The sequence below is a fragment of the Apis laboriosa genome, unplaced genomic scaffold (genome assembly GCF_014066325.1).
Source record: "Apis laboriosa isolate Shangri-la unplaced genomic scaffold, ASM1406632v1 scaffold5_cov152, whole genome shotgun sequence".
NCBI classification, from domain to species: domain Eukaryota; kingdom Metazoa; phylum Arthropoda; class Insecta; order Hymenoptera; family Apidae; genus Apis; species Apis laboriosa.
The window spans coordinates 1,897,871-1,923,741 of NW_025223857.1; the positions used below are offsets into that span (position 1 = coordinate 1,897,871).

Genomic DNA, 25,871 nt, shown 5'->3' on the forward strand with positions numbered 1-25,871 from the left:
AATCAGCTTGACATAATGAGTCAATTTGTCAAGAGGATATTACTATTAGGATTTGCAGTAACCATAAATGTACATAGTTCAGCTGATGAGAGTACAAACGCAAATGCAAAATGTCAATTTGCCAAAACCCTGCGAAAGCAGGTAAATGCAGAACCACTTAATGGGACTTGTTTGCGAGACATCGTGATTCGATTGTCGAATGAATTTCGGTCAATTACTGATGCAGAACTTGGTTTGAAGCCGTTCCAGAAGATGCTTGGTGAAATAGAGTTTATGAATGTCTCAAGTAGTTTGAATATGAAATTAAATTTACTTGTGGATAAATTAAATAACAAACTATTATCTTATGCAAAAGTTTTAAAACAGAGCTATAACATTATACAACCGATCTTAGCAAAAAATGAAAATCTATTTGAATATTCTGAATCTATAAATGGATTAGACTTAGTATCAAATGGATTGGCTGATTTTTGTTCACAAATTGCACAAGGTATCTAAGCAATTTATTATTATATATATCTAAGCAACTAAACAAACTTATTTAAAATTTATAAATTTCAATCTAATTTAATTTATTTTAGAATTGGCAATTCATTTGAGAAATCAAGAATGGAAAAATTTACATCTCTTGCCTTTTATGTATCCAGTTACTATGTGTGGTCCACCTAGTGCAGGACATAATATCGGACCTCTTTTATTATCTCAATATTGTCCAAAAAAGAATGTATTGTTATTGATTGAACATGCTATGTTTATGTCTGAAGGAGATATTACCCTAGCTCAAATAACTGCAGAAACAATAATTGATATGTTGTCTTATACAGATCATGTTAATGTTATTGGTCTTTCTAATAATAGTTCTATTCATTGCAAGGATGGTTTATTGAAAGCTACAGATGTTAATAAATTTCAACTATCACGTTATATTCACAGTTTAAATAGAATAGGTATTATTTTATACGTTATATATATTATAATTTTTTATTTATCATTACTTAAATTTTGTTCAAATTTTAGAAACAAATGATACAATAGAATTTGATTTTAATAAATTATTACAACATGTAAAAGGTGAAATAGTTTTTATACATTTAACTAATACACTTAAGCTTACATCTCATTTACGAAAAATAAAAAACATGATTTCTACAGAAAAAGTAAATGGCTACATAAAAACAATATTAATTCTTTCAGGTAAGTTGAATTATATAATAATATATTTTTCACTTATATGTGAAAATATGTATATGTACTTTTTTTGTAGATCAAGAATCACATTCAAATATTAAGAATTACAATGATATTGTAACTCTTCCTACACAAAATATACTAGGTTTTGAAGTATCAAAATTATTTTCTGACTTGAAATGTTCTGAGGATCATAAGAAAGATTATTATTTGTCTGATCCATATTTTGATTTGTATAGTAAAACTATGACTTTGTCTATTGGGCATATTACAAATAAAGCATTAATATCTTTAGATATTAAATTACGAAATTTTCTTGATGATATAACATATTTTAATGCTGGTGCACATGTATATGCTGTGCTATTTGATAATAAAGGTATAGTTTGGATTAGTAAAGATTTCCCAAGAATGGAAACAATAATAGATCAACCGCTCAGAGTTCATTTACATCATATAGAAAATATTAGTTATGAAACTGTAAAAATAATGATTGAAGAATACGAAGGTGTTATAAATGTTAAAACACAATTAGGCAAACAGGTATATTGATATTTATAAGTATATATAAAATTTATATATGATTCAGTTTTTAAATTTTAGAAATGGTATCGATGGAAACATTTAACATATACGGATTTAATAGTATGCTTAATATCAGCAACTAATGAAAGCACATTATCTATTGGAAAATTAGTACCAACATTGTCAATGAATATTTTACATCATCGTCTCGATCTTTTAATGCATAGTTTTACCGATAAAGAGATTCTTTGTACTTATCATAATAAACTTTTATCTTTATGTAAGTTATTAAATTTTAAAAATTTGAAAATTAAAAAAAGAAATGAATAAAAAATGCATTTATGTTTTAGCAATGGGAGTAGTCTATCTTTCTCCATGGTGCTTTCAATCCCCAACAGAACAACTTAAATTGTTAGAAACTGGAACTGCTGTAACAATGCAAAGTTATATGGCATATTTAAAAGATTTAACAGGCTTATTAGCTAATCCTGGTCTACATCAATCTGTTAAACCAGATGTAGCTATGTTGACTCAAATGTTGGCTTATTTTAAAATTAGACATATAGAAAGTGCTTTAAATAAATTTATCATAAGAAGGTATATTTATATTTTTTTAAAATTATTATTTTAAGAAACAGAATTTTAAAAAATTAGATATTTATTTTACTTTATTATAGATATATCATTGGAGTTGTAAGTGGAGTATTAGAGATATATCCAGGAATTATGCTCGATTCTGGTTTTGATCCTAAAAGAAGAATATGGTATGGAAAAGCATTAGAGCATCCTGGAAAGTTAGTTTTTACGTCTCCTTATTTGGGTGCTGGTGGTTCTGGATATATTGTTACTTTAAGTCATACCATTCATCGTAATTCGGAATCAATTATTAAAGATGATGCTATTGCAATCGTATCTATGGACGTAGCTTTAGGTTTTATTTCAAGACTTTTGAAAGAAATGTTTCCATTTTGTAATAATTTGACGGTAAAATGTTTTCTAATGGACGATAAAGGATATTTAGTATCACATCCAGCATTATTAGAACCGACTGGTAAAATCGAACAACAACATTTAACTCACAAGGAATTGTTGGTTGCAAATGATATATTAAATCATGAGCTATTTGTGAAGAAAAAAGCTTGCATAAATTATTTAGATGGTACTGTACAAAGATATTATCAATTTAATACGTCTCTTGATGAAGTTCTTACAAATATAGTTCATGGTGAACATTGTGTTAAATATCAAGTAGCAGCTGTACCAGGAACTAATATATTTTTAGGAATAGTTAATGTGACTTGTAATTTATTAAGAGCTTTTTGTCCATGTAGTACAATGGATCATTCGTGTTTAAATTGTAAAAGAATGGAGCAAACTGAATGTGAATGTCCTTGTGAATGTGCTTTATATTATTCTAATTGCGCAGAATATACTATAAATGAAATAAATCTCGAACCTTGCCCAGCACCATATGAACAAGGAGGAAATTCACAAATGTCTTGGATACAATCTACAAATTTGAAAACGTGTCCATCAATTGATTGTAAGATATTTAAAATGGAAAGTGACTGTTTAGGAATTATAGGTTGCCAATGGTGTCACATAGACAATGATGGAGAAACACCATTGCAAGTACCGTTTTGTAGCGATATGTCTGTATGTTTTAGAGGCATCCTTGGATCTTTTATGCCACTTAGTGATGGCACTTATAGTAAGTGATTGTAATGAAATACAATATATATTTTTTATTGTTCTTTTTTTTTTTTAATGTAATTCTTTTTAGATTCTCAATCAACAGAAGAAATTACAATACGTGAATGGCCATCAGTTGGACCTGTAGCTGGTGGAATATTAGCATTTCTGTTGATATTAGGGTTAATGCTATTTTGTTATAGACTTCGATCTGTTCAGTCTGGTTTAGAACATCAATGTTTACACATACATACTTCACCTGATATGTTACGTATGACTCACTTAGAAGGCGATGCAGAACCTATGGAATTGGAACAAACAAAAAACAATTTAGATTCTTTTATAAGAGATAGCATAGAACCTATATCACCATATAGAGTTTCTTCAAATTATAGAAAACCACCTGGAGGTGATAGTGATCATGGATATAGTACTATGACACCTCATGATGATTCTGAGCAACAAACATTTGCTGAACCATTACTAGTAGTTGGTAATAACACTGAACCTGATTTAAGAAGACAATCTATTTGTCTTCCTTCTCCAATAACCCATTTAGGATCTCCTCATCATGTTTTAGCGCCAGTTACCGTTCATTGTAATATGGAAGCAAATTTTTGTTGATTAGAATAAGCAATTATCAAAAAATTTTTCGTATCATTTCTCAACAGAAAAAATTCAATTTGATAGAATTGATATAAAATATAGTATAAAAAGCAAATTTTAATTTTCAAAAAATTTATAAAAATTTTAAAGAATTTTTTTAGATATTAAAATTATATTTAAGATATGAGTGTTTCAAAATGAATAGTATAAGTAGACAGGCGATGATTTTGAAACACTTTATATAGTGATATAGACTTATAGGTTTTATTATTTTTTTATTATTTTAATTAATACTTTAAAAATTAATATTATTAATTCATTAAGAAAAATTAACAAAAATACTTAATTATAAATATGTGAATATAAATAATGAAATTAAATATGATTACTGACTCTTACCGCAATGGTAATGTTTGATACTGTTTTTTTACATTTTTATAGTTAAAAACAATATAACAAATGTAAATGTGTTCGTATTACTTAAAATAATCATATATTTTTTTAAAAAAATTGAAAACAAATTGTGCAATTTAGATATCACATATTATTAATACATATAATAAATATATATGTATTTTAACTTAAATAAAATATCTTATTTCATAATTTGTTTTCATTGTATATTTTTTACAAAAAAAAACATAAATTGACTTTGTGTACTGTGTAATGTAAGCTACATAATTTAAGATTTTTAATAGAATTTATTGAATAATATAAATTCGCGTAATCGTTAAATACATATATACATTTTCATACATAATAATATTTTTGAAAAAAATTTATAATGATTATTCATTAATGACACAAATTTTTATAGCAAAAAATCATTCTTCAGATATATATATATATACTTCATACTTAATATGTGACTGATTACTTATTATTTCATCTTGCCAATTCATATGTATAGTAAATAAAAATTTTTACTATTTTTGTAACTCGTGAATATATAATGACTACTTTTTGAATATTTTACATGTTGATCAGTATTTTAATTATTAAAGTATATAATTATTGTTAAAAAAATGTAATTTTATTACTATAATAAATGAGAATACAAAAAATTAGTAAAACTATTGATTTATTTATTATTAAAATGTTTCAGCGATTCGTAAAAAATAAATCCATAATAGTTTTAATTAGTTTTGATCTATTGTTTAATTCACGAATTATATATCAAGAAGATAATCTGTATACACGCAATAGTTTCATTATATTTAGTTTATATAAAGCATGTTTTTCACTTAATTATTTTATAATTAAGGTATAAAGTCCGGATTTTTCCTTAAAATTACAAAACCTTCCATAATTGGTGTTAAAGGAATATATTCTTCAGTTGCAAGTTCTGCTCTTTCACCATAAGCTAATAAAACAGGAGTTGTGTGTGTTTGAAAACCAGTAATAGTTTTAGGTTTTCCCGCTTGACCTACGACATCTACAGCAAGACCGACTCTTACTGGTACAGCTAGAGGATTTAACTTTTCATCAAATGTTACTAACATTCTCGGTTGCATTGCAACTGCTAATGTATATAACAAATAATGAGATCGACCTAAAATAACTGAAAACAAAAATCATATTTATTTAATATATCTTAAATAATCATAATATTTAAAGAAAGTTCATACTTACTGTTTTTTACATCAAGAAAACCAATTAATGTAGCTAAAAGTCCAGCAAGAGCTACAGGACTTAATACTTGTCTATCACTATGATATGGAGACAAAGTCAAAGTTCCTTTACCAAGATGTGTTAAACCTTGTGCAATACGAACCATGAACAAATTATTTGGATCTTTTGCGTGAAACTGAGCAAGTTGTCTTAACATTGCTGCCAATCTTGCATTATTTGTTCCAGCTCCAACTAAACCCATTGCAAAGATAGCATTATGTGCTACTTCTGGATCACTGTCATGAGAAAATTTGGATAAAGTATCAAGTATATTCAGTTTCGGATTGGAAACTGATATAAGTCCAAGTGCAAGAGGAACAGATCGTCTAATAACAGGTTCACAATAACGTAATAAATGACCAAATGTTCTGTATGCCATTTCAGCACCAATTTCTTCTCCCATTGCAATTAAAGCAATACCAAGAACAGCAATTGCCTGTCTTGAACTCAAATCCTTTGTTTTATCTTCTTTTTTTTCTTCTTTCTTATCTTTATCCTTACGATCGCTTTTGTCTTCTTTTTCATTTGATGGTTCGTAATGTTCAGAACAAATATGCAAGAGATGTTGAATTTTCAAGACATTGCCAGTACCAGCATATGCACATACTTCTACTAAAGTCGTGGACATTGATTTGAAAGGTTCAGGTACTATTTCTAAGGCTGCTATTATAGCTTCTGCAGCTTCTTGCTTGCCTAAGAAACATAATCCGAGACCTAAAGGTAGAAATCGAGCGTAGGTATCTTTAAGATCTGCTTCCGACTTCTCCATAAGAGCATGCATTATTGTTGTTGTAACATAAGCATTGCAAGAACCTACTGCAACCATTCCTAAAGCAAGACCTGCTACACCAATCACTTCCCAACTAGATTTAGGATCGCTAAGTACAGGAATTAAAAGACCATAAACGGCTTCTCGATTTGATCCTGCATATGCTAATCCAAGACCAACGATTGCACCAATACGCATTGTGTTACTACTGTGTAACACATAATCAGATAAAAGAGCTAATGCAGGATCACATTCAATCCTCACGCGACAATTAACAAGACCACAAGCTAATAAAGCGCCAGATTTAATATAATCTTCAGAAGAATAAAGATATTTGTCTATTGGTGTTAAGCCCCCATCAACATCCCATAATAAAACGAGACCAAGAGATGCTGTTGCACTGAGCATTCCATGTTCTTTGTTTTTATACAACCATTTGTTTCCATCTTCAACTAATAGTTTGTCTTGCCCAAAAGCTGCATTCACAAAACCATTGACAAAACTTGCAGCAAGATTTTGTCTTGCTGAATCTACTTGACCACCACCAAATGGAGATCTAGAATTTTCTAAGTGTGATTTGTATACATCTTCTGGTGTTTTTGGTTCCATTATATCCAATTCACGAGCAAGATTGAGGAAATGATAATTTAATAATGAATTGGACATGATTTCTACCAAATCATCATATTCTGGAGTAGATTCTGGAAGTTCCAAAAAAATCTGCTGTCTACCTAGCATAAATGCTAACTGTTTCTGTATTGACCTAAAAAATAAGATATTATGTATTAATTTAAATTTTGATAGATAAAATTAATTTCAATAATTTAACTTACAAATCAGTACAGTTTGTAAATATATCTTCAATAAGTGGCAAATCATTCAATTGCATTGCCAATCTAACAGCTTGAGGATATTGACCAAACTTTCTGTATAATTTTGCAGCAGCATGAAGTAAAGTACTATTTTCTGGATCTGCCACATAAGGTACACAACTTGTTAAATATAAACAAACTCTTTGATATGCACTTTCATCTACATATTGTTCCAATAAATCTAATCTTTCAATTTCCATCAATAAATCACAGGCTTCAGTTTCTGCATTATGTGCCATGTTATAAGGTACAATTTCATGTACTAGAGCTATTAGTTTCTTACTAATAGCTTCTGCATCATCTGTTAATTCATCCCATTCACCAGCTAACTCTCCTGATAAATGTCTAACATATTCATGTCCCCATTCTCCAATAGCTAAAGCAGATCCAGTAAGTCTATATTTAAGACATTCTCTACCTTCACCCATTGTCATAGCAAGAACAGAAATAACATCAGAACATAATTCCTTGGACTTTTCATCTGTTATCTTTTCATAGATGGATTTCATAGTATCATAATGAGGTCTCATAAATTTAAGAGGTTTTGGAACACTGGTCATTGATGTGGTAGATGCACGAATATGATTACGTAAAGATTCTAAAGCTAAATAATGTAAACTTGTATTGGGATCTTGTAAGCGTTCGACGAGGTTAGTTAACTCTTCTTGCAAGAGTTTATCTTCTTCAGACTAAAAAAATACGTAAATTAAATAATGTTAAAGTCTATATAAATTTTTTTAATATTATTTTTTATTTATTAATATTTTATTTATTTTATTTATTTATGTTATTTACATTTATAACACAAATAAATACAATTTTTCATATTTTTATATATATATTTATATACATAAAATTATATATTTTGAAATAATTTTTCAATGAAAATAGAACTTACCAATTCATTTTTATCTTCTTCTTTTCCGCTTCTGACTTCCTTATTCGTCTTTGATTCTACTTTCACGCTTTCAGGCATTTTATTTTGAATTATTGCATAAAATGAATGCAAAATACAAAATTCAATTCTACCTTCGATCTACTTATAATCTAGGTTAGAATAAATGTAAAACTTATTTGCGAGTCACCGCTATTTCTCACGAATCAGAGATATAGTAGATTTATATATAACGTTAATTTCTGCATTTCCTAGTTTGAGGTTCCAAATTTGTTCACTAGGTGGATATTTTGCTTTTACCATAGCGTTACTAATATGTAAAAATTGTAACAATCTATGTTATTTTTGTTCAGTGTATATTTTAAGTAATGCTAAAAATTACTTTTATATATTACTGATAAATAAGTGCTTTGCTTCATATATTGCTAATTATATACAATTATATTATGTATAAGTTATAAAAAATTATAAGGTTAAGTTACTTATTGATGCATTTTACAATTAAATGATTTTACTGTGATAATTTATGTATAGACATGTAATCGTGTTAACTTAAAAAAACAATTGAATCTTTAGTGTAATTGAAAAAAGATAGAACAGCGCAAAAAAAAGGCGGCGTTTCGTTTCGAAACCATTAAATAGATTTGTCAATGATAGAAGTATAAATGATGATATGATTTCTTTTTTTTTTTAATGAATTAATATTTATTGTGAAAAAAAAAATAGAAAATGTAGAAAATATAGACAAATAAAGACAAAAAAATTAATAAAAAGGCTAGTGATAAACATGTAAATATAATTTTGATATTTTTATTGTGAACATGGGATAAAATTTAATTTCTAAAATTTATATAAACTTGAGAAAATTAAAGACATCTATCGGTGGCGGGCTAAACTATTGGTGGAGTCATACGTTTGTGGACGTGACAAATTGTGTTAAAATATATTAGGTTGTAAACGTTGATTTATTAATACGATACATTAAATTTTTTAAAAATGAGTCGCAGAAGAGTTCATGAAGAGGAAGATGGATATGGTAATTTCATTTTTTTATATTAATTCAAAAATTAAAAATTATAATCATTGAAAAAATTTTCTTTTTGTATTATAAAAAATTATATCATTTCTATATAAATTTTTTTAGAACGAGCATATAAAAAACGTAGGAGAGTATCAGAGAATCAAGAAATTGAAGACCGACTTGAATCTCTTATTTTGAGAGTAGGAGAAAAATCTACATCTTCTTTAGAAAGTAACTTAGAAGGTTTAGCTTCAGTGTTAGAAGCTGATCTTGGACTCTTTCGTAGCAAAATTCTTAGGATTCTAACTGAATGTGCAATTAGAATGCCAGAAAAATGTACAATTTATACCACACTTGTTGGATTACTGAATGCAAAGAATTTTAATTTTGGTGGTGAATTTGTTGATTATATGGTGAAAAATTTTAAAGATGCATTGAAAGCTTGTAAATGGGATGTAGCTAGATATTCATTAAGATTTTTAGCTGATTTAGTAAACTGCCATGTCTTATCTTGTGGATCTTTAATGCAACTCTTTGATAATATGTTAGATGCTGCTAATGAAGATGGTGTTCCTCAAGTAAGACGTGATTGGTATGTAAATAAAACTATTTTATATGATTTTATGAATGATTTCAATAAATAAAAAAAAATATTTTTTTACTATCATTTATATTAGGTATGTCTATGCTGTATTATCAACATTACCTTGGGTAGGAAGAGAATTATATGAAAAAAAAGAACAAGAGTTAGATCATTTAATGGTAACAATAGAGATATTTTTAAACAAAAGAAATAAAAAACATCAACCAGCCTTAAGAGTTTGGTCAAGTGATACACCTCATCCTCAAGAAGAATATTTAGATTGTTTATGGGCTCAAGTGAGAAAACTTAGACAGGACAATTGGGCAGAGAAACATATTCCTAGACCATATCTAGCATTTGATTCAATTTTGTGTGAAGCATTACAGCATAATTTACCTACTATAATGCCACCACCACATCATGAATCTTATTCTTATCCATTACCTACAGTAGTATTCCGCATGTTTGATTACACAGATTGTCCAGCTGAAGGACCATTATTACCTGGAAGTCATGCTATAGAACGTTTTCTTATAGAAGAACATTTAAGACAAATTATCAATAACTATTTTTTTGAAAGAAAGGATTGGTATATATTTTATTTTTTTATTTATTATATTATGTATTGTAGTATTTCAATTGTATAATTAAAAATTCATATATAATAATTTACAGTGCAGCTCAATTATTAAATTTTCCATATAAAGCAAAAATACCATTAGATTATTGTATTGTTGAAGTAATATTTGGTGAACTATTTAGATTACCAGCACCAAAGCATTTAGAAATATGCTATGGATCAATTTTGATTGAACTTTGTAAATTACAACCATCAACAATGCCACAGGTAAGAATATAATTCAAAATTATAATATAGATAAAAATAAAAATATTTATTAGTGTATTTACCTATATTAATATAGGTTTTGGCTCAAGCGACAGAAATTTTATTCCGTCGTATAGATAGTATGGCTGCAACTGCTTTCGATCGTTTTGTATGGTGGTTCGCATATCATCTAAGCAATTTTCAATTTCGTTGGTCTTGGGAAGACTGGGATTCTTGTTTACAACGTGATCCAGAGCATCCACGACCAAAATTTATTCGAGAAGTATTATTAAAAGCTTTACGGTACATATATTTAATTATTTGTAATGATAATTAGATTTATAACAGTTTAATGATAATTAAATTTATAATTTATAATTTATACTTAGATTATCATATTACCAAAGAATACGGGATATGATGCCTGAATCATATGTTGAGCTAATTCCTGCACCTCCAGAACCTATTTATAAATATACTTCTGAAGGTGCCAGTAAGTTCAATATTTTTTTTTTTTTTGATATTATTCAAAAATTTTAAATAAAATTTATTTAAAAAAAAATTTTTTTTAGGTTCACTTCCAGGTACAGCAGCAGCTCATGAATTAGTTGTTTCGATTAGACGTAAATGTACACCGGAAGAAGTACTTAATGTGTTAAATACATTACCAGGTCCTAGAGAAAATGAAGAAACAAATAATTTCAATCCTTTAAAGATTGATGTTTTTGTACAGACATTATTAAATTTAGGTTCGAAAAGTTTTAGCCATAGTTTCGCTGCAATAGGAAAATTTCATTATGTTTTTCAAGTAAGATTTTAAATTTTAAATTTTAGATTATAAAAATTATTTATAATCTAACTGAATTAATTACTGTATGTAATAAATTTGTATATTTAGGTTCTTGCAGAAACTGAAGAAGCTCAAATATGTATTTTGAGAAATATGTATGCATTATGGAAGAATCATTATCAAATGATGGTGGTTTTAACTGATAAATTTTTGAAAACTGGAATAATCGAATGCAGTGCCATTGCCAATTGGATATTTTCTAAAGAGATGGTGTCAGAATTTACCAAGTATATATGGTTTTATTACAATATTGATTTAGCAAATATTTATATATATATATTTAATAAATTTGTAATTCTTTTTTTCAAGATTATATATTTGGGAAATTCTTCACTTAACAATTCGAAAAAAGAACAAACATGTAACAAAATTAAGCACAGAATTAGCGGAAGCTCGTGAGAAATTGAGAAGAGCAGAAAGTAGATCAGGTTCATCATCAGAGGATGAAGACAATAACAAAGATAGAAGTAGGGAAAAACCATCAGAAGATGTAGTGGAAAGAATGGAAGAAAAGTTGGAAACAGCGCAAGCAGATCAGAAAAATTTGTTCCTTATCATTTTTCAGGTATAAATAATTATATTACTATTGTTATTATGTAGTAATAATAAAAATATTAAATTAATTAATTATTTGTTTAGCGTTTTATAATGATTCTTTCGGAACACCTTGGACGATGTGATACTGATGGAATAGACTACAATACTCACTGGTACAAATGGACCATAGGTAGATTACAGCAAGTATTTTTAACTGTAAGTTCTCTAATGATATAAATAAAATATATTTTTTTGCATTTAATGTTAACTATTGTTTATCTTTTTTTATTTAGCATCATGAACAAGTTCAAAAATATTCATCAACATTAGAGACTTTACTTTTTACACCAGATTTGGATCCTCATATCTTAGATGTTTTCCACCAATTCGTTTCTTTACGAGCATGAACATCATCTTCTATGGTAATCATTTTATTATATAAAATTTACTTTAATTAATTAAATTTTTGAATCTGATTTTTTAGTTTTTAATAATTTACATGATCATTGTTGTATAGATTTTCATGACTTTTCATAACTTGCAAATTACAATTAAAAAAAAAAAAAAAAAAATTTATATTGGAATGTATTTTGAGGTATGACATAACATTACGTTAAAAATTTTGTATTACGATTTAGTACGCGTTGATGTAAATATATTTATACACATTTAAGTATATTTTTTTTCAACAAAATGTTACAAACAGTGAATATCATACATAACAGTATGTAATGTAAATAAAAGTTTAAAGAACAAAATTGTATTAATAGTTTCTATTGAATATATAACTAAGATACATATTAATGATTCATTCAAATTCATGTAGTTGATAACAACACAGTAAAATAACTCATTGCAGTTTGAATAATCTAAAATAATAATAATAAATTTAAATAATAATAAAATATTTTCTACTAATTCTTATCATTATTTCAGATAAATTACAATAAGAGATTCTTACTGCTAAAAATGTTTGCATAGACAAGGTTGTCATTTTAAAAGCTGTCAATTTACTAAATATCAAAGATCTTGCAAGTAAAAATTTGTATAAATTTTGATATTCTTTAGAAAAAATATACCAGGTTACTTTGCACCTAAATTAATTAATCTATAATTAATTAAAATCCAAAAATAAAAAAATAAAAAACTAATGAAATATAAAATATTCTTACACTGAGATATGCACTTCTTCGCTATGATTCAATAATCTTTGCCCAGGGAGACAAAGAAAAAATATGTGAACAGCTTGTGCAAACGTAAACGATCCAAATCTCATCATTTCGCTTAAATTACCTAATTTTATTACAGTCTAAAAAAGTATTTACATATTTAAGTCAAAAATAAGCTGTTTAATTAATTATATAAATACTTACTTCAACTCCTGTAATGCTAAGACAAAGAACATTAAAGAATAACTGAACAAGTATGGATTTAGTAAATAGTGATTCAAGAAGATTTGAATATCTACGAAAAATGGAATATATAAATGCTTTTTATCAAAAAGAAAAGAGTATTAATGTGATAGAACAAGTACTGACTTTATTGCATTTTGATGATTTTTTATGCAAATGAACAATTTTCTGTAAACTTTCTTCTCATTTCTTGGTAATAATTTAATATTTTTATATTTTTCGGGTAAACGATGATTTGTGATATTTATCAAATTATTTGTATTCAAAATATGTATAGTTTTCAATTCATAACTAGGAAAAAGTTTTTTTGAAATAAAATGTTACGAAATGTTTGGGTTAATAAAAAAATAAGCTTTACCTTACAATTGCAAATAAAGCATAGGCATGTTGAGCATATAGCATATACATAGTATCACAAGAAGCAATTAAATTCGCGACCATAGCTGTTCCAATGTATGAATGTATAGATATATAATAAAAATATTGTTGTTTGTCCATACCATAATCAAGTTCAAATAGAAAGTTTCTTTTTTGAGAATGATTGGAGGATGTAATGAAATCAATTATCAGTGGTATTGTTGGTAATAATAAGTAAACTAACAATGTTGTGTAAACGTATACTAAAATAGAGATGAAAAATTCTTCAGTCTTAAAAATTTATGAAATGAAAATTTTTCATTTTGAAACCTGATACACTTACAAATATAATAAAATGTAATTTTTTTTCCTTGCATATCATATTTTTGAAGAATTATATTTTCTGGATGATTTATATAATATTTATGGTCATTTTTAATGAATAATAATATATTTTTAATCTATAATAAAAAAAAAAATAAAAAAACATAGTTTTATAAAAATGAGAAAAATTTATTCTAAAACTTTATTCTGAAATTATTCTTTTTGTAAATTCGATTTTTTTGATTTGTGAATTTTGAAATTTTCGGAAATTATCAGAAAATTGAATAAAATAGAATAAATATTTATACCTTTTTTGTATTAAAAATTCCGTTGAAGTACATCGACGCACTTTGAAAAATTGATATGATTGGTGGCATGCATTCAATTACTGCATCATAATTAACTCCCCACACACTATATAATCCTCTAAGCTGAAGAAAAAGAAAAACAATTATAAAATATAAAATTACAAATAAATAAATAAAGTTCTAAGAATCTATATATAATAAATATAATATAATAAAACTTTATTCCATGCCAAATGATTAATTTTTTCATATACATATATATGCATATATATACATATATATATATATATATATATATATAGGATCTCTGATTTTAAGAATATTAAAATTTGAAATATATTAATTTCTGGATCAGATTTCTCCATGGTTAAAACTATTAAAACAAAGAAATATAATAAATATTATAGTTTTATTAACATAACAGCATAGACTGCTGTGATCAATCATTGTAAAAAAATGTGTATATATGATTAAATAAAAAAAATACTACGTATTTTAAATGAAGAAAGTCTCGTATAAAAATGAAACTAGCAATTCGTATATTATTCTTAGTTTTGCCTATATCGAGATCATACAAATGTCTTTCATTCCAAAGAATTATCTCACTCTAAAATGAAAATCATTCTATTACAAAGAAAATTTTTCTGTACAATTTACTTACAACGTATCGCTTAATAACAATCGATCGTTATTATCACTTATTAAGCAAAACGTTTTCTATGAAATGAAAAAAAAAAAAAAAAAAAAAAAAAAANAAAAAAAAAAAAAAAAAAAAAGAAAGAAAAGAGCGATAATCACCTTTAATTAACTATCATTTTACGAATATATCTGATTCTTAAAAGAATAAAAACTGAGGGAAGTCTTTCTAAAAAAAAACGCGAAAATCTATCGCATTTAATGAGTTATAAAATGATGGACTGTTTAAATAATAAATTGATCCATTAATGATTTAACGAGCGAATCTTTGTCGAGTTTCTTTGTGCAGTTCTTATTGATTGAGTCTTCACTTCTCTTAGAGATTATGAGTCAAAGCAATGAAAGAAGTGCGACGACAGTCGACATGGATTTCTTCGAACAACCCGCCTATCTATTGAACAAGCGTCTTTTGTCCATCATTGGGATATGGCCATTTCAGAAGACTCTGTCAAAATTGTTGAGACAAAACATCGTTTTGATTTTCTGCTTTACTCTCTTAATAGCCGAGGTAAAAGGAAAAGAAAAGAAAAAAAAAATATTTATTTCTTATAATAATAGTAAAATTAATGCTAAAATAGAAGCTTATAACTATACTATTTTGTTCGAATGATAGGATGATATTGTAAAAAAAGAAGATTTTTAAAAAAAGGCTAATAATAATAATACATGATAAGATATTAAGAATGATTGTATAAACTTAATTGAAAAAATCAATATATTCCATGCCAAATCATAAATTTTTATATTTTATTCGTTTGTGATAATGCAAGAGAAATTCAATTGAATAATATAATATTTTTATAATTAAATTAGATAAATATATAAAGCATTTTAATCTAAATATATAACATGGTCTTATTTATAGGAAATTTAATCATAATAACAATTGAATAAATTAAAATATATTTTTTATTTGAAAAAAATTATATAGTCATGATCATTCAAGATATTTTATTTCATCCATGTAATATTTAATCCATGTAATTTCATAATGATGGAAGGAATTTCAAACGATGTCAGTATTACAAAATGTCAAATTTATATATTATACATTTAAATATAATTTATTTAAATATTTATGACAATAAAAAATAATTTATTATCTATGGATAGATGAGTTATTTTTATTAATAATTTATGTAAATACGAATTAAATAATAATTTTCTTTAATATATATATAAATACATATGTAATAAATATTTTTAAATGCACTCGCTGTTATAAAAAAATATTTTAACATCTAAAGACATCTAAAGAATTTATTAAAAATTATTAAAAATTATTCAATTATAATAGCGATAATTATTTAATTATTGATTATAAAATATTTGCGATAAAACAATAAAATATGACAACTCGTATGATCTAAAAAGAAATTTATGTTAAATAATATTCAAGATATAATTAATGAAAAAAAGATGAAATTAATATATTATTTTCAATACAATTAATTGATAAGATTTTACAGTGAGCAAGAGTAAAAAACTTATAAAAAAAAATTATATGTGTTCCAGCTTAAATATAATAAAAAGAGTATTCTATTTTTTATATGTTTTATTTCCAATAATTACCTTTTTTTATAATTACAGTATTCATTTGACATATTATTCCTAATAAAAGTTTAAGCGAAACCATACATCAAATAATGGTATTCGTATCTATTGCATTCGTTTTACAAGCAGAATATAAAATGTAAGTATTTATTCATTCAATTGAAAAAAAATTATATTTTTTTAATATTATATATATAAAATATTTGTCTAATTTTTATAATGATATATGAAAATTATTTTTTGACAATTTAAGATAATGAAAATATCGTGATAATGAAAATGATTGAATTAAATTTATTGAATTCTAAGCAAATTATATAAAAACAATATTTAATACTTTTATAGTTATAATTTTAATAATATAATACATTTCAATATTATTAATTAATAACAATTTACTTACTACAAGTTATTAGATAATTAATTATTTCGTTTTATTGTTTCGAATCCAAACTACAAAAGAAATTATTACATTACATTTTAATAATCAAATATAATATAGTATATTAATTTTAAGTTTATATAATATAAGTTTTATTTAAAATTTTTTATTTTTGTCCAAGAAATAATAGTACAAATAACAAATCATATTAAATTATTTTTTTTATAGAATAAATATATTCATTTTTTATAAAGAATATGCATTATTGATTTTTATTTTTTTTTTTTCATAATTTCTACACAAAAAATTATTAGAACATCAAAAACATAAGTAAAAAAAATTAATTATTAAATATATATATATATATATATACATAAGTAAAATTATTAATTATTAAATATATATATGAATAATAGACTTGTTAATTCATTTGAAATTAGCGCTGCATTAGTTCTATTATGCAGACGTTAGATTGTGTTAAAAAACAAGGGACTTTTTTCTTACATTGGTGCCTATGTCAGCTTCCACTCGTATATCCTTCGGTCGTGATTGTTCGATGAGTATAGTTTATGCGAGGTACTTACAAATAATCGGTGTGTCTAGCGATTATCGGAAAAGAAATATCGGTGTCTTGTTTATCGTGAAATATTATTGATACAAATATTTTTTATTAAAGTGACTTCATCTTAATAAAATTCATTATAATTTCTCGTGTGTACCGTAATCATGAATAAGAGGATCAGCGCGATACTATTGGAATATCATGAACATAGTAACAGTGTAATTTAGAAATGGAAAATTAAATTAAGGCATACTTAACAGTGGACAAATGATTTTTATACTTCGTTAGTTTTTGTGTATATGATCAACTGACTGTTGTTGCGTGTCTCGAACGTGCAGCGATACCGTTTTTGAACGCAGAGCTCAGCATGGTGATACGGTAAATAGACCATCGTTTCTGGATGCTTAGGTTAATTAATGTTGTTTGTACATTGTGATTCCTTTATAATTATTGTGCTTGTTCGACATTTCCTTTTTTTTTCAAATCTATTAATTTCAAAGCTTTTTCATTTATTTATTTATGAAATAAATATTTTTATATTATTATTTTTGTAATATATATGATGCTACCTGAATAATATTTTTTCAAAAAATAAATTTTATTAACAGAATTTAATGTCTATTCTTAATATTTTTTTATAGATTAAATATGATGTAAAATTTCTCGAAATCTTTATTTATTGTTAATTTATATTTATATGCACATAAAATATTTATATATATTATGAAAATAACAAATGAATAAATTGATAGATATATTTTGTCCAAAATATTTTAGTTGGCACATGAAATGAAATAAATATTTTTGTTTTATATAAAGTGTCTTATTATTTTCTCCAAAAAAGTACACAAATGTATGTGATAAAAAAAAAATGTTATTAATTATAAATATTGTTTTATTATTTATGTAAAATTTTTAATATTATCAAATTGAAAAATAATTAAATTATTATTAAAAATTTACTTAAATATTGTTTTTTAAATTATTATATTAAATATTTAAAGTAAGGGAAGAGATGTAAATATATTATTTATATTATGTCTATTTATTTTATGATGCATAAAGTAATATAAAATAAATTAGAAATATTTAGATTTAAGATTTAATATTATAAAAAAAATTAAGTATTATTAAAAAAAAAAGTGTTTAACTTATTTAAATGAGAAGCATGTATCATTTAAATAAATATTATTTAGAGTTGCAAATATGCAAGTATCAATTTTCTAATTTATTAGAAATCTTTAATGTAATATGTTTCTTATTCATACTAATGCAATTGATGGGTGCAATGTTTTGATAAAAATGAATATATAGATAAGATAAATATACAATTAGATCAAGGATAGATATATTAATATAATTAATATGATAAATAATGATATATTTTATATTTTGTTTGTAATATGTTATTTTAATTTAAATAAATAAATATTGAAATATAATAAATAAATTTTATTATATTTTTTTTAAACAAAACCAGGTATTTTTACAAAAGATTTATTTATTGTATATAGAAATAATCAATTATTGTATTTTAACAAATACAATATTTTATTTATATATAATTAATAAAACAAAAAAATTTACTTTGATATAATATATTAAGATAACAAATCTTTATTTATTAATGAAATGAATCATTTATTTTTTCTTCAATCAAGAGAATAATTAGATTAATTGAAACTTTTATTAAAACTAGGAGAATGTTAAAATATATAACAATATAGCAATTATCATTACACTAAATATTTCTTATTGCAGATTATAATTACCAATTCACACAGCATCCCATGTTGCACTTGCTCATGTTTGCTCAACTTCGCAAAGATACTTAAGACTGTATGTCTTTATGAGTATCTTTTGAAGTACAGTGGAAGTAGTAATCTGTTAATTTTACTCAAAGGAGGATGCCAGTAACTAAACGTATTCCATGCCCTTCGCGGTAAGTAAGTGGTTTACGTATTACATACTGTAGGACAAGAAAAAACAGAGATCTACAAATAGAGAGAGAGAGAGAGAGGTGACTTAATATTTTATCTTTAATTTTTTCAAATTCTTCTTTTTATATGATTCAAATTATATAATCTTTTTTAAAAAAGAATCTTCTTTAAGATCAATATGAAAATAATAATAACTATTTAAAATAAATATCATAATTTCTAAATTAAAGTTAATTATCAAATAAATTTTGTAATTTCTATCATTTTAAAAATAATAAATTTATAATCTAACTGATACCAATTATGTTACTGACATCCACCTTTAAAATTTAAATAACTTATAATTTAAAAAAAATATAATTAAATAAAAAAAATAAAATTAGGTACTTCCACCATATGAAAGTATTTGTAAAAATATTTATATTCATTATTAGGTTTAAGAATACGAAGAATATTTCAACATATAAGGAACATAACTCTTGTATCAAATTTTACAATGTGGTAAGAAAAGGAAAAGGTGGCAGAAATAGTAATCATTCATTTCTTTTAACATTTATGATCATATTTTATAATAAAATTATTATATATAATATAATATTATGAATATACTGAATATACAATAAAAATAATATTAATTATTAGTTTTGCTATTAATTATTAAATTATATTCTTCCAGATCTGACGGTGGTAGCAGTGAAAGTCCATTACTTGTGGAAGAAGGAGAAACAGTTGGTGCACCTCACAGTCCTCGCAGCAAACATAATCACAATCATTCACATGCTAATCCTCATAGGTCCCACAGTTATCGTCATGAAAAACCAAAACAATTAGTAAAATATGGAGAATTAGTTATTCTGGGGTAAGAAAACAATTTTTTTTTTCTTACATTTTAATGAAAATATTAAAATAAAATAATTCAATTCAATATTACAATTCTAGTTACAATGGATTCCTGCCACCAGGAGATAGAGGAAGAAGGAGAAGTAAATTCGTTTTATTTAAAAGACCTGTTCCAAATGGTGTAAAGCGCAGTAAACATTACATCGTTAAGACACCTCATAGCTCTCAAGCTATTCTTAATACGAAACAACACTCAATTTCATATACTCTTTCGCGGACACAAGCCGTTATCGTCGAGTATACCGAAGATGAAGGAACAGATATGTTTCAGGTAAATTTAATATTTTTTTTTTTTTAATATTGCGTTATATTTATATTATTATTCTATAATATATGTGAATAATATAGGTTGGACGTTCTTCCGAATCTCCTATTGATTTTGTCGTTATGGATACGTGTGCAGGCGGAAGCGATGGTTCTAACGAGGGACGCGTCGCTCAAAGTACAATTAGTAGGTTTGCCTGTCGGATCTTAGCTGATCGATCAGATCCTAGAATTGCTAGAATATATGCTGCAGGTTTTGATAGTTCAAGAAATATCTTCTTAGGGGTAATATTCTTTACATAGTTATAAATTACTATTTCTATAGAATTATAAAAAGAACATAAAAATTGATCGTTTTAGGAAAAAGCAACAAAGTGGCAAGAAAATCGTGAAATTGATGGGCTTACAACAAATGGCGTTTTAATAATGCATCCGCGAGGTCAATTTTGTGGCGGTGAAGCGCAATGTGGTTTCTGGAGAGAAGTTAGTGTAGGTGGTGGAGTTTTTTCGCTAAGAGAAAGTCGAAGTGCCCAGCAAAAAGGAAACGTCGTAGAAGATGAGAATAACATTTTGCAAGATGGAACTTTGATCGATCTCTGTGGTGCCACATTACTTTGGAGATCGGCCGAAGGTCTAGCAAAATCACCAGTAAGATTATAATTTTTTTTAGAAAGACTATAATTTTTACATTCATGAAAACTGAAAATAAAAAAAAAATTTTATATAGACAAAACATGATTTGGAAGAATTAGTTGATGCTATAAATGCTGGAAGACCACAATGTCCTGTTGGTTTAAATACATTAGTTATTCCACGTAAAGCAGCTACAGACTCAACACAACAACAACCATATGTTTATTTAAAATGTGGACATGTACAAGGTCTCCATGATTGGGGTCAAGAAAAAGATAAAGCCACAAGAAGATGTCCAATGTGTCTGGTAGCTGGTTCAGTAGTTAAACTTTCTATGGGAATAGAACCTGCATTTTATGTTGATTGTGGCCCTCCTACTTATGCATTTAGACCTTGTGGACATATGGCTACAGAAAAAACTGTTAAGTTAGTATTGAGAATACTATAATACTTTGTTTTTCATCTGTTTAATAATATATATTTATAATAGGAAAAATATGTGTTACAGATATTGGGAAAAAGTTGCAATTCCACATGGTACAAATGGTTACATTGCAATTTGTCCGTTTTGCGCAGTCCCCCTTGAAGGAACACCAGGATATGTAAAACTAATTTTCCAAGATAATGTAGATTGAACTTCGTTTATTATAAGATCGTGAGTATGTGTAGAAATCATTAACTTCTTATAAAATGCAAGGACTATTGAAATTAATAAAATGTAAATAATCTTAATACGAATATATAACAAAGTTCTGTCTTCTTCCCTCAAACGTAAATTTAAGCAAAACTTTTGTATGTACAAATAGCTCTGCAATAATTATTATGTACATGACTCTTAAAATAAATATCCCTTCTTAAACAGTATTAATTACATATATTTTATCATTAACATTTTTTAATATCTAATAAAACATTTTAATATATCATATTTTAATTTATTTGTCAATTTTTAGAAATTTGAAGCTTTCACAGCTCTGTATCACAGTTATTATTGTTGTTAAGGATTTCGCGTATAAATCTTGTTCTTTAGAAAAAAATTTATGACGTTTCATAAACTTCTAACTGTATCTTTTAATTTCTGATAAAAGTGAGTTATAAAACTTATGAACCGTTAAAATTTTTATTCTTAGAAGGCAATTTATAATCGAAACTTTTTACAGTAATAACTCTGCTGTTTTTTTTTGTTTTACGAATTAACTTGTAAAATATAAGGTTATGAGAAAATGCATGATTGCAGTATTTTGAACCAATAATTATTTAAATGTATATATTTTTAGATCATATCTTCATTTCTTATGCTTATATAATAATCACATAAAATCATGTAATCATATTATAAATATGTAACATTTTCAAATATTATGGATTTATGCTTGAATTATTCTTATGTACATGAAATAACTAGATTTAAAAGTATAATCGATATATCAAGATCAAATAGAATAAGTATATTAGTATATTAATATCTAATAAATTCATTCCTGTTTTTACACTGACAGGTGAATATATCTAATTTTACATAAAGATATATTTCGAAATATTGATATTCTCAATAAAGTGTGATGGACATAATGTACAAATCTTAATTTATATTGAAAAAAAATCTCTATTGAAAAAATGATTCTGCAAATATTTTGTTTCTTTTTGTTCCTTCTTTTTCTTTTAAATACATTGTGCACAAATAAGCACGTGATAATTCATACGAAAAAAAAATGATTGAGCATAATTAAAAATAATAATTAATTTTATCTTTTTCGATCATTAGATCCACTATGACGAGAACGGGATCGACGGTTACGGCTACTACTGCGTGAACGTTTTGATCTGAAACAAATCAAACAATCATTCTTAGCAACTAAAACTATAAAAATCTAATTATGTTTTATTTGTTTACAGATTTCAATTTTGATAGCAAAATGTTATTTGAATTTTCACACGAAACATTTATTATAGAAAATATTAGAATGTAAATTTTCACGATTTTTACCTTTTTCCACGACTGCGACTTCGAGAGCGTGACTTTCTCCTATCCCTATCTCTCCGTTCGCGGTCTCGATCTCTATCGCGATCACGATCACGATCACGATCGCGATCACGATCGCGATCACGGTCACGGTCACGGTCACGATCTCTGTCGCGATCACGATCACGGTCACGATCACGTTCGCGATCGCGATCGCGATCTTTGTCTCTATAAGCCAATCCTCCACGTCGGCTATCACGATCACGTTCACGATCGTCTCTATCTCTATCTCTGCGTCTATCCAATAACGATTCTCTTTTTTCTTTGCGTCGTTCTTCGACGGTTTTTTGAAGTTCTGCTAACTTTTCTCGAATCTTGATAAAGCCTAGATGTAATTTTCCACCGAAATGATCCGCTAATCGTCGATCATTATCATGAATTCCAAGATATGCGCTGCAAACCTCGCAAACTCTTAATTTTTGTTGTTGATAACTGGATGCAGGCATACTATTTCGATATTCTTGTTCAGCCTCATTTTTCTTCTTTCGTAATTCGTCAATCTCACCCATAAGCTTCATGGATTCCTCAACAAAGCCTTCTTCGCCAAGTTGCTCGGCTTTAGCCAATTTTTTGCCAATTTCTTCAGCGAGTACATGAACGTTATTCGCCTTTGCCGCTACTTCAGCGCTAAGTTCTTCTTGCGTTTCCGCGAGACGTTGTTTTGCTTGTTCTGTACGACGATCGCAATCGGCAATAAAATTTTGTAAATGTTCCATAGCCTTGAAATATAAAGAAAAGTATTCGCAAATTATAAAATAAGTTTTGAAAAATATTATAAAATTTAAACTTTCCGTTTAAACTGTCCAATTTATAATATATTTGATATTAAAAAAAAAAAAAAAAAAATACTCACATCGATGTCGTAAAAATGGTCCTTCTTCTTTTGTGCAGCCTCATAGTCAGCCCGTAGGGCCAAGTCGTGAATCTGGGGGCATTCTCCCAGGTCCATGCGCTGCGATTCACAAACCATTTGATATTAGCTTATTATTATATTCAATTTCAAGAAGCCTCATTGGGTTTATTTTATATATATATATATACATATATATACATATAATCCCTCCCGACTTGTTTTATGAAAGATTATATTACGACAAGAACAAGATTCTCAATTGGCTGTTCCGTAAATAGAAACTAAACTAGTTAAATCTTAGATAAAATTAACTAAATTATTTAAAACATAACAACGGCAGAAATTAAAAACCCTAATTATCTAGAAAGATACGTGTAAATATATATTTTTTTCTCCTTCTCTTTTTTTTTTTATTTAGGTATAAGAATATACAAACACTTTCGATATAAATATTCGAGCTTACAAAGTAATTATATCTACGTGTATATATATTTTTATTTAAATCGAATAAATAAATATACTATTATATATTTATTTATTCATACATATATATACACGCATATATACTTACATTCGACCAATATAATATTATCATTATATTTTTTTCTCTTTTTTGTTTATAGACAAAGTAAAAATGCAATTCAATTTACAGATAAATATTTTGTTATGTTCACTTACAGAGTGGTAACACCTCTCCGCCTGACACGACAATGCGATGGCAATGAAGCTACAATCAGCACACACCTTAAGTTCATATGTTCAATGGTCTATGAAACAACTTATAGCCTAATAGGTTTATTATACTATATACGTAGAACACGAAATTGCCATATGTGAATTCTAGACGATTTAGAAAACGAATTCAATACGTACATCCAATGTTGAAGAAAATTTTTCTAATAAAACTGGCGCGTTGTATAGTTCCCCTAAATAAATGTCTCTCTCCCTCTCGCTCACTGTTCATGCCACTTTTCACTCTCTTTTTTTCTCATGGGTAATTTTATCGCCTTGCAAATTGCCAAAATAAACGCTTAATCATTAACGATCATTGTATAATTTTTCTCTTGATTTTAGTTTGTCTCTGTCTCTGTTTCTCTTCCTCTCTCTCATTCACTCATTCATTTATTCGCTCAATCATTCATTCTTTCTTTTTTTTAAATTATCATTATTATTTTCAAATAAAACGGAGATTTAATAGATTTAAAGTTTTATGTGAATATAAACTGAAAGGAATACTATTGCGCGTTACAATAATATGCATTATGATTAATTTCATACATTTCAATTCTACATACTTTCCCTAATGATACACATGTTTGAAAGAATGATAAATTGGAAAATATTTGAATTTTAACATCACAAGATTAACATAAACTAAAACCTCGATTGAAGATTTCATTAAATTAATCGTTTACATTTTTTTTTTTTTTTTACAAATTGAAAGTTAATCAAAAAATTTTTTGAATGAATTGTAATAGTATTGAAACTTATCCATCTATATGACAAATTTACATGAATTAACCAATCGAAGTTTTATTATATATTAATTAATTAAAGAAGACAAATTTTGGTTTTAAAAAAGAAATATTTACAATTCCGAGACTCAATTCTTCAAAAAAAAAAAAAAA

The 25,871-nt window shown here is 26.1% G+C and overlaps 6 protein-coding genes across 19 annotated transcripts in view; 3 read left to right on the forward strand and 3 right to left on the reverse strand.

Annotated features, from left to right (window-relative positions):
* Positions 1–15: 15 nt before the first annotated feature.
* On the forward strand, positions 16–4,345 carry LOC122717834 (VWFA and cache domain-containing protein 1). Its single transcript, XM_043942277.1, has 8 exons — positions 16–490; positions 582–947; positions 1,018–1,194; positions 1,265–1,731; positions 1,792–1,993; positions 2,064–2,310; positions 2,391–3,424; positions 3,497–4,345. Exons 1-8 carry the CDS (start codon positions 16–18, stop codon positions 4,027–4,029), a joined length of 3,501 nt encoding a protein of 1,166 aa, XP_043798212.1. The 3' UTR covers positions 4,030–4,345.
* An 805-nt stretch (positions 4,346–5,150) lies between these two features.
* On the reverse strand, positions 5,151–8,427 carry LOC122718147 (26S proteasome non-ATPase regulatory subunit 2). The gene is made up of 4 exons (XM_043942909.1): positions 8,222–8,427; positions 7,285–8,012; positions 5,644–7,214; positions 5,151–5,572 (listed from the first exon to the last, which is right to left on the reverse strand). Exons 1-4 carry the CDS (start codon positions 8,297–8,299, stop codon positions 5,271–5,273), a joined length of 2,679 nt encoding a protein of 892 aa, XP_043798844.1. The 5' UTR covers positions 8,300–8,427; the 3' UTR covers positions 5,151–5,270.
* A 115-nt stretch (positions 8,428–8,542) lies between these two features.
* Positions 8,543–13,193, forward strand: LOC122718148 (nuclear cap-binding protein subunit 1). 2 transcript variants are annotated; one of them, XM_043942911.1, is made up of 12 exons: positions 8,543–9,254; positions 9,363–9,831; positions 9,917–10,411; positions 10,498–10,669; positions 10,746–10,951; positions 11,038–11,141; positions 11,221–11,456; positions 11,547–11,725; positions 11,808–12,063; positions 12,138–12,251; positions 12,329–12,457; positions 12,972–13,193. In XM_043942911.1, exons 1-11 carry the CDS (start codon positions 9,215–9,217, stop codon positions 12,440–12,442), a joined length of 2,385 nt encoding a protein of 794 aa, XP_043798846.1. In that variant the 5' UTR covers positions 8,543–9,214; the 3' UTR covers positions 12,443–12,457; positions 12,972–13,193. The 2 variants fall into 2 exon arrangements, with proteins under 2 accessions (XP_043798846.1, XP_043798845.1); XM_043942910.1 differs by lacking the exon at positions 12,972–13,193 and having other exon boundaries at positions 12,329–12,793.
* On the reverse strand, positions 12,477–16,736 carry LOC122718268 (odorant receptor 13a-like). The gene is made up of 9 exons (XM_043943161.1): positions 16,705–16,736; positions 14,437–14,608; positions 14,148–14,265; positions 13,806–14,067; positions 13,574–13,738; positions 13,409–13,499; positions 13,208–13,344; positions 12,997–13,129; positions 12,477–12,904 (listed from the first exon to the last, which is right to left on the reverse strand). Exons 1-9 carry the CDS (start codon positions 16,734–16,736, stop codon positions 12,854–12,856), a joined length of 1,161 nt encoding a protein of 386 aa, XP_043799096.1. The 3' UTR covers positions 12,477–12,853.
* An 855-nt stretch (positions 16,737–17,591) lies between these two features.
* The window catches only part of LOC122718149 (protein pellino), a 9,906-nt gene continuing 1,626 nt past the window's right edge, over positions 17,592–25,871 (forward strand). Inside the window, exons 1-9 of one of the 5 annotated variants that reach the window (XM_043942914.1) lie at positions 17,593–18,008; positions 19,392–19,572; positions 20,247–20,429; positions 20,510–20,741; positions 20,819–21,019; positions 21,095–21,382; positions 21,462–21,793; positions 21,876–22,022; positions 24,924–25,812. In XM_043942914.1, the coding sequence (XP_043798849.1) occupies positions 19,538–19,572; positions 20,247–20,429; positions 20,510–20,741; positions 20,819–21,019; positions 21,095–21,382; positions 21,462–21,793; positions 21,876–22,002 (1,398 nt within the window). In that variant the 5' untranslated portion in view covers positions 17,593–18,008; positions 19,392–19,537 and the 3' untranslated portion in view covers positions 22,003–22,022; positions 24,924–25,812. Of the gene's footprint in view, positions 18,009–19,391; positions 19,573–20,246; positions 20,430–20,509; positions 20,742–20,818; positions 21,020–21,093; positions 21,383–21,461; positions 21,794–21,875; positions 22,232–24,923; positions 25,813–25,871 lie in introns of those variants that run through there. The other 4 variants (XM_043942916.1, XR_006347333.1, XM_043942913.1 and 1 more) reach the window with 4 other exon arrangements.
* Positions 22,376–25,871, reverse strand: part of LOC122718150 (putative RNA-binding protein Luc7-like 2) — a 7,476-nt gene continuing 3,980 nt past the window's right edge. For 4 of the 9 annotated variants that reach the window (XM_043942924.1, XM_043942925.1, XM_043942923.1 and 1 more), the window contains 4 exons: positions 24,922–24,970; positions 24,244–24,342; positions 23,355–24,109; positions 22,376–23,191 (listed from right to left, as the gene is read on the reverse strand). In XM_043942924.1, coding sequence (XP_043798859.1) covers positions 23,113–23,191; positions 23,355–24,109; positions 24,244–24,339 — 930 coding nt within the window. In that variant the 5' untranslated portion in view covers positions 24,340–24,342; positions 24,922–24,970 and the 3' untranslated portion in view covers positions 22,376–23,112. Of the gene's footprint in view, positions 23,192–23,354; positions 24,110–24,243; positions 24,343–24,921; positions 25,060–25,871 lie in introns of those variants that run through there. The other 5 variants (XM_043942917.1, XM_043942920.1, XM_043942922.1 and 2 more) reach the window with 2 other exon arrangements.

Excerpts from the sequence above, each read along its gene's own strand:
- LOC122717834 (XM_043942277.1), top strand. The coding sequence starts at position 16 with ATGAGTCAATTTGTCAAGAGGATATTACTATTAGGATTTGCAGTAACC. Across the intron at positions 491-581 it reads TTGTTCACAAATTGCACAAG|AATTGGCAATTCATTTGAGA; the intron begins GTATCTAAGCAA and ends AATTTATTTTAG. Across the intron at positions 1,732-1,791 it reads AAACACAATTAGGCAAACAG|AAATGGTATCGATGGAAACA; the intron begins GTATATTGATAT and ends TTTAAATTTTAG.
- LOC122718147 (XM_043942909.1), bottom strand. The coding sequence starts at position 8,299 with ATGCCTGAAAGCGTGAAAGTAGAATCAAAGACGAATAAGGAAGTCAGA. Across the intron at positions 8,013-8,221 it reads AAGAAGATAAAAATGAATTG|TCTGAAGAAGATAAACTCTT; the intron begins GTAAGTTCTATT and ends GTATTTTTTTAG. Across the intron at positions 7,215-7,284 it reads TTTACAAACTGTACTGATTT|GTCAATACAGAAACAGTTAG; the intron begins GTAAGTTAAATT and ends CTTATTTTTTAG.
- LOC122718148 (XM_043942911.1), top strand. The coding sequence starts at position 9,215 with ATGAGTCGCAGAAGAGTTCATGAAGAGGAAGATGGATATG. Across the intron at positions 10,412-10,497 it reads TTTTTTGAAAGAAAGGATTG|TGCAGCTCAATTATTAAATT; the intron begins GTATATATTTTA and ends AATAATTTACAG. Across the intron at positions 10,952-11,037 it reads GTATTATTAAAAGCTTTACG|ATTATCATATTACCAAAGAA; the intron begins GTACATATATTT and ends ATTTATACTTAG.
- LOC122718268 (XM_043943161.1), bottom strand. The coding sequence starts at position 16,736 with ATGTCAAATGAATACTGTAATTATAAAAAAAG. Across the intron at positions 14,266-14,436 it reads GAATTTTTAATACAAAAAAG|ATTAAAAATATATTATTATT; the intron begins GTATAAATATTT and ends TTTTTATTATAG. Across the intron at positions 13,739-13,805 it reads GCTTTATTTGCAATTGTAAG|TTATGAATTGAAAACTATAC; the intron begins GTAAAGCTTATT and ends ACTTTTTCCTAG.